Below are 7974 nucleotides of genomic sequence, written 5' to 3' on the forward strand. Positions count from 1 at the left end.
ATGATACAACCCCAACATGGGGAAATTAAATAACAAATCAAACAGTGATCTGAGGTCATCGAGAGCTGATAAACAATCATGTGACTAGGAGGGACAAGGGGGGGGGGGAGAGGGCTCCATTATTGATCTAAAGGTAACAATAAAGACTTAAAGTGACACTGTCACTCCATTTTTGCATTCTGACTTCTCTACACAGGTGTAATGGGTAAAAATAGCAGTTTGCTTACCTTATTTTACATCTTATCTTCTCCGTGGGCCACTAGCATGATCTAAAGATCACCCGGGCATCCTGCCCCCCCACTGCACCTCGTGGCCCACTCTGCTTCTACCAGCTTTGCTGTTGGTACATGTAACTAGAGATGAGCGAGTAGTGAAATATTCGACTTTCGAGAATTCAAATCGAATAGGCACCGATATTCGACTATTCGAACGAATATTCAATCCCATTATAGTCTATGGGAAAAAAATTCTCGGCACTTGGAAATCCAAATTCGACCACTTGGAGGTCACCAAGTCCCCCATGAAACATCTCTAAACGATGCGAACACCTCCGGAATGACACTGTGACATCAGGGGGAGCATGCCTGGGTGCACCCAACACCCCAAAATCGCAGTATAATGCCACTCTCCGCAGTTGCGAATGAAAAATATTTGTGAACGTTTTACGAATGTTTACAGCAATGTTCACACATTTCCTTCGTATTTCTTGTGCAGCGTTACATACATGATTCCAATGTGCGTCCATAGAGCGTCACGTTATTCGTGCGTATCACGCATTACGCTCTACGAACGTTACTGAAACAGTATGTATGACGTGCCTTTTACTAGGCTACTGGAACAATAGCTACACTTGCCTTTTACTGGGCTACTAGAACAGTAGGTATCACATGCCTTTTACTGGGCAACTTGCACAATAGGTATCACGTGCCTTTTACTGGGCTACTGGAACAATATGTATAACGTGCCCTTAGTGGGCTAAACCAGGGACACTATAAGTCACTTGTACACACAGGGTACTGGAATGAATACAGCTGCTACTGATGCTGCTGTTGCTATCATCTATTTCTTAGCACTGAGAAGTGCTTTGGATTCAGAGATGACCTTTTTCGCTGGATATTAGCCCTGAAAAGGACTTTTGGGTTCTGTAGTAATCCTGCCTAACCAAAACGCTACTAAAACCTATCTCTCCCTGCTCCAAGATCTTTCCCTGACTAGGTTGAAAGCGCATCTGCGGTTGAGAGGTGGAAGTCAATTATTAAATATTCAAGGTCATGTGGTTCAGCCATCCAATGAGGGTAGACGCCGTTTTCGCGCTGCATGCGTACTCCCAGGGTCCCTCACGGCCTCCCTGCATGGTGATTGGATTAAAAAAAGCGCCAACTACGATGGGAGGGCTTTCTAATGTTTCCCGCATATTCGTCACATTACTCGATTGAATTCGAATCTTTTGAATACAGCAATATTCGATCGAATACCATCGTATTCGCTCATCTCTAGTTATAACGCCGGCAGCGAGCAGGGGAGGAGGAACAAGCGAGCGCTGACCTGAGCAAGAGAGCACCCAGACTGTGACCAAACTTTTGACACATCTCTGCGACAAGTCAAGTTTTTTTTAAATGACAGCAACAGTTTGAAATAGCTGTTTCTCAATACTTAAAAAAAAAATATAGATCTGGACGCAACTATGCCTTTAAATATTTGTACTTGCCTGAAATGTAAAGCATTAGTTTCCGCTTGGGCAACTTCTCTAAAGCTGTACAAGGTGTACAAAAGCAGAGATGCAACGTGTGATTTCTCTAAAGCTGCAACTAACCGACTGCATACATAGCATAATTGCATCCTGCAGCTTCTTTACATTTCAAAGCACAGCCCCGACTTCCTTTGAGAAAACCAGGAAAGACGGCAGGATTTACCAGTGGATTCCCATCTATTTGGGCAAACAGTTATTTCTGACAAGTTTGTGCTATGGAACAATAAGCAGCGTTTTTATACACAGAACTTTTTCTTTCTTCTTTGAATGCATTCGATGGAACTTCGTCAATAACTGCTCAGGGCATGGCAAATAATATGACAAATGTGAGTTACTCCAGCCAGGCATACATTGCTGTGGAGACTGGGATTGGAATATTAGCTATACTGGGCAACAGCCTGGTTATCTGGGCAGTGAAACTAAACCCAAGCCTGCAGAACACCACTTTTTACTTCATTGTGTCTCTTGCGTTTGCAGACCTCGCTGTGGGCATCCTGGTTATGCCACTGGCCATTGTGATCAGCCTGGGTAAACATCTGCATTTCTACAACTGTCTGTTTATGTGCTGTCTATTGATTATCCTGACCAATGCTTCCATCCTATCCCTGCTCGCTATATCTATCGACAGATACTTGAGAGTTAAAATACCCACAAGGTAAGCGACATATGCATGGTATATTTTTATCACTAGCCTCTATCTGCATTTTTCCATAGATCATCTGTATGTGCAGTTATTATTGTGATTTGGGATATTGAATGTCTCTTCGTAATTGTTTTTCATAAACTTCTCCCCACCAGATCTGGCATCTAAAAAAAAAAAAAAAATCTGAAATTTCACAACAAAACTTTTTGAGATACTTTTTTTTTAACTCTTAATTTTGAACTTTTTAAACTAATGATTTTAAGCATGGGTAGAATATTATAGAAAATAATGAATTTAGAAAGTTTTTCAAGGATATGGCTATGTAAAAATGTTGGTTGTTATTGTGCAAATAACGTCCACTATTGCAAAAATAACGGACATGATTTGCAAAATGACGGACGCCATTATTACATGGTGTGAACCTAGCCTAAATCGACAGTGTCTCCGGTGGTCAGTGGCACTACTTTTCATAGTGATCATGTGATTTTGTTGTAAAGACGGAAAGTAAGGTCATTTTCACACTTGCCTATTTTGGTCAATATTTTGCATCAGTATTTGTAATCCCAGTACAGGAGAAGGTCCTATTTTGGCTGACGTACACTTATCTCCCCGCTGTGTTATTGTGAAGAGACGTGCTCTGTTAGACTTCCATTATGCGGCTGTCTCCTCACGTGACACAGAGTCGGGAAAAGAATGTGCTGAGCGCCACTTCTCCCACCTTATTCTCCCTATCGGTTGTAGTCTGAAAACTCAGACTCCGACCGATCCAAATTTTTGACATGGTGTCTCTGACATACCAAAAGTTTTTGTTTGGTGACAGTGCCTCTTTAGGTAGAAAAAAACACAATGGAGGTCTGTAGGTGGAAAAAAATGTCCTTAGATCGGGCTACATTTTTTTTTTAAATTGCCACTGCTCCCCCCCCCCCCAAAAAAAAAAAACCAATACAGAAAAAGCATTGTTGGTAAAGCATTTTATATGTCCCTATTGATTCCAGCTAATATCAGGCAGCGAGCAGGTGCAAATACCGATAACAACACTATGGGGTACATCTTGTATATTTTGTTCCAATATCTTGTGACTGATTTCATAAAATGTAGCACTGCCATAGTGAATGTATCTAGGTAAAAAGTCGCAAAAAGAGTCGCAAAAAAGTTGCAAAAATTGCGCAAACCTATTCACCTGGTACTGACCAGACGTAGGACTGCACATGTTTGTGTGACTTTTTAAAAAGTTGCAAATGATAAATGGGGCGCAAATTCCGGATTATGCAAACCTTTTGTGTGAATACTTAAAATGATCCAATAATTCACCTGAAATAGGCACAAAACCCTTGACGAATTTCCACCAGCCGAACTGTATATACATACATTTGTGTGAGAGACCAAACATAGGGGGACATTTAGTCTAATTTGTGCGACTATTCGAATGAGGATTGGTAAATATTTTGTTCTAATATCTTGTGAAAAAAAGTTACAAAACAAAATAAATCTGTGCATTCTCATATTCTGTCCCCTATAACTTTGTTTTTCCAGCTATAGATCTGAATGCTCATTTTTGCTCACTTTGTAACTGTCAATTGTACCACTGAATAGATGAGACTTTTTAATCGCCTTTTACTCCATTTTTTTTAGAAGATATTGGCACGTTGGAGATCCAAATTCCAGGACACCAAGGCGCTGATCGGCCCCGGCAATTCACTGCATCAAGGATGATGGGAGACGTAGTTGAGAAGCTAGAAAGTTTTATATGGATGACGCGTTTCGATCAGATCTGATGAAGAGGTTCGCCTTGAAACGCGTTATCCTAACTTTTTAGCTTCGCAATTAGGTCTTCCATCGTCCTTGATGTGGTGCATTGCCAATGCCGGTCAGTGCCTTGGTGTCCCGGAATTTGTGCACATTTGGACCTTCAACGTGTCACTGTCTTCTGATTCAATACTGGTCTCCCTGGCACTGTGAACGGTCAGCAAGAGGCACAACTTTTACAAGCGATTGATTGGCAGTGTCAGGCTGGCAGCACAACCGCCAGAGGTGAGCGGCCATTGAGTCTTTCCTTTTAAGTTTGCAGTTTTACGCTATGTGTGCCCCGGTGTCTTTTTATTCTTCTAGTGATTTTTTTTTTTTTACACTTTTTTAGTTACTGTAGTGGCTCTTTAAAGGCAAACATTTGATATCTTACCTAAATCAATTCAATACATATGTATTCGAAACAGCTAAATGATCTCCTTTGTAAGGGCTCTATTACACAGAGCTATAATTGGCCGAATTGGGCTGATTATCGCTCTATTAAATAGAGACGATGGTCATCCGATGAAACGATCATTGTCTGATTTTTGATTTAGGTTTAGACCTAAAATCTGCGGGCTCCGATAGCGCATTGCTACGTGTAATAGAGAGGTGCGGCTGACGATTACCCAAACAACTGATACCTTACTTCTCCCCGCTCCCAGTCTTCTCTCCGGTGCTCCACTGCTTCCCGGTCCCGGCGTCTGCGGTGTCTCAGAATCCTGTCGGCTGACAGGCTGCTCAGCCAATCAAAGGGCTGTGGCGGTCCTGGCCTGTGATTGGCTGAGTGGCCTGGATGCTGAGACACTGCAGATGCTGGGACCGGTAGGCTGATGAGCACAAGAGAGAAGACGAGGAGCAGGGAGAGGTAAGGTACCAGGTGTTTGGGCAAGGGTTGCATGGACATCACTAATGATGTCCATGCAGCCCTTACTGCCTGATTATCGGGCCTTGTAATAGTTCCAGTGAACAGCTTTGCAGCAGTCCTAAGCTTTGCCCGTTTCTTTCTATTGCAATATCTACCTTGTATCTTGTAGCTAGGCTCAGTGTATGATCTCTTTCATGACTTCCGCAACTTCACCTTTGTAACAGAGTTTGGCCGTTCCCCATTTTTAGGCTGTTTATGCTTCAGTTAATGACTGTGTTTTAACCAGGAAATACTTGTGCAATAAACATTGTTTTCTGAGAAAATAACCAGAATTATCTCATCTACTTTATAAGGACAGGAATGACCTGGGCAGTTTTATTTTGCAGGTATAAATCTGTGATCACTCCGAGGAGGATCTGCATATCGATCTGGTGCATCTGGATAGTGTCTGTCCTGGTGGGATTGGTGCCGATGTTTGGATGGAACAACCGATCGAAATTAGAGGATGACAAGAGATACTACCTGAAGTGTGAATTCGAACACGTCATGAGAATGGATTACATGGTTTACTTCAATATTTTCGGATGGGTTTTTCTTCCCCTGCTGATTATGCTGGCTTTATATATTGAGATTTTTTACCTAATCCGGAAACATTTAGCAAAAAATAGATTCAACGCTAAGGGCAAAGGAATTTTTTATGGCAAGGAATACAAAACGGCGCAGTCTCTGTCCATTGTTTTGTTGCTGTTCGCTCTTAGCTGGTTACCATTGTCCATTATTGACTGCCTTATCTTATTTAGACCGTCTATAAAAACGTCCAGTGCGTTCTACCCAGCGATTCTGACAGCTATACTACTGTCTCACGCCAACTCTGCAATGAATCCTATCATTTATGCTTATAAAATTAAAAAAATTCGAGAAAGCTACCTGCAGATTCTGAACCAATACATCCTGCACAGACTCCCGTTCACTGACAGTTCAAGCGGTGAGCATACCATGGATGAAATATCTCAGGATACCTAACCAAATTAAGCGATATGTTAACTATATAGTTGGAGAATGGACGCCGATGGATAGAATGATAAAGAAAAGGAAGATACTGTCCTTTGAAAGGGGTTCTCTGACGTCAGGTATAATAAAACTATAATAAAACTGCAGATTATTGCCCCATTTTTGAAACCACCAAAAAGTGATTTCACAAATCTGTTTAAAAATCTGAGTCCTCTTCTTCCTGTTTGTACTTCCTGAGTGAGCAGTTACTCAGTATCACACACTCGAGAATACATTGCTTTCCGTCACCTCACAGTCCTTCCTCCCGGCCTGCACCCCTCTGACAGCCAGTTCCCTGAAAGAACATTTTAGACAATCAGTGAGGTTGCAGCAGCTGCAGCAGTCATTCCCTGTCTGCTTCTCAGCCTGTGGCGTTGTTCAGCATGCTGTAAACACAACCCATTTGTCAGGAATGTGCCGTAGACTGGTGTAAACTGGGCCTTTTTTTACTTTTTGGTTGACACACCCGCTTGCCTTTCAGCCTCCTGGCAATGCAGGAGTTACGCTGTTCACTGCTAGCGTTGATCGCTGCAGCTGAGCAGTGTTTTTTCATTGACACATGCCTCTGCCTGTCTGGAACCTTGAGGATCAGAGCGTTGGTCCAATGGGGATCCAGACCAGGCTCTTGATCCTCATAAATGAAAGCAGAGCCAGTTATTCCCTGCTGGCAATTTAGGTTCATACCCTGATCCCAGCTCTCCCTGTCTACTCCTACGATCCGTTTGCTTCCTGATTTTGTACTGCGTAGTCCGTTTGGTTCTGACCTGGCTTGTCGACTCTCCTTTGTTGTGTTTGTCTGTCTGTCTTGTTCAGTGTTACACTTATTAAGTGTAGGGCACATCTTTGTGGTTGTCCGCGGCTGCCTAGGGCCGACTGAGGCAAGTAGGTAGGGACAGTGGGTGGATTCAGCTTCCGGGCCCACTGTCTCGTCTTGTCTCTACCTCCCGTCCTGACACCATTCTTCCCTACATTTCCCAAAAAAAGATATATATGTATCTGTGTATATGACAGGGAGAGGGTGATGTAGGCTGTAGGGGCTGGTCAGTGGCAGCGACATCACTAAAGGGCCTATTCCACGGGTCGTCAGAGGAGCAAACGAGCGCTCTCAGCACTCGTTTGCTCCTCGTTCCCCGCTCACTGCCGCCGCTATTCAACGCGGCGGCAGCGAGCGGGTGAGTGTGGGAGGGGGCGGCGGGGAGCTGCGGGGCGGCCGCCCGGGTGATCACTGATCGTCCGGGCAGCACATAGGATATAGCAGCGTCTGCTGCCGACGCTCCTATTCAACGGAGCGACAGCAGCAGATCGCTGCTATATCAGTCGCTTGTTTTTCAACATGTTGAAAAACAAGCGACTGCAACGATCAGCCGACATGAACGATGTCGGCTGATCGTTGCACTCTATTCCACGGGATGATTATCGTCCGTATTGGCCGATATCGGCCGAATACGGACGATAATCGTTCTGTGGAATAGGGCCTTTAGAGGTAAGGTTAGAACTTAGAGACAGGATCCAGTCATGTCTACTAATGCAGCACTGGGAGAGAGGAAGGAGCTGGGAAGCTAGAGACAACATTAAATCACATTGAAAATAAAAGAACTGCACAACTTCCCATCAGGGGTGACTCAGTAAAGTCAATATTATTAGTGGTAGCACTGTATTAGTAAGTTATATATCTTGGAGTCTTATTTAAAAACAATCTGATAACAAAATAGCACTTTAGGCTATGTTCACACATAGTATTTCTGTCAGCCTTTTTTTTTTTTTAACCAAAACCCAGAGTGAAACTGACAGGGCAAAATTATAATGGAAAGAGTTAGACAGTTTCTGTGTTTTAAACCCACCCCTGGTTTTGGTTGAAAAAAATACTGACCAAAAGAC

The 7974-nt window shown here is 43.2% G+C and overlaps 1 protein-coding gene across 2 annotated transcripts; it reads left to right on the plus strand.

The window, feature by feature from the left end:
* The first annotated feature begins 1852 nt into the window (after positions 1 to 1852).
* ADORA3 (adenosine A3 receptor) lies at positions 1853 to 7169 on the plus strand. Of its 2 annotated transcripts, XM_069944739.1 has the most exons (3): positions 2022 to 2076; positions 2228 to 2405; positions 5433 to 7169. In XM_069944739.1, exons 2-3 carry the CDS (start codon positions 2251 to 2253, stop codon positions 6067 to 6069), a joined length of 792 nt encoding a protein of 263 aa, XP_069800840.1. In that variant the 5' UTR covers positions 2022 to 2076; positions 2228 to 2250; the 3' UTR covers positions 6070 to 7169. The 2 variants fall into 2 exon arrangements, with proteins under 2 accessions (XP_069800839.1, XP_069800840.1); XM_069944738.1 differs by having other exon boundaries at positions 1853 to 2405.
* Positions 7170 to 7974: the final 805 nt, after the last annotated feature.

This window comes from Dendropsophus ebraccatus, chromosome 11, assembly GCF_027789765.1.
Source record: "Dendropsophus ebraccatus isolate aDenEbr1 chromosome 11, aDenEbr1.pat, whole genome shotgun sequence".
In the NCBI taxonomy this organism is placed as follows: Eukaryota; Metazoa; Chordata; class Amphibia; order Anura; family Hylidae; genus Dendropsophus; species Dendropsophus ebraccatus.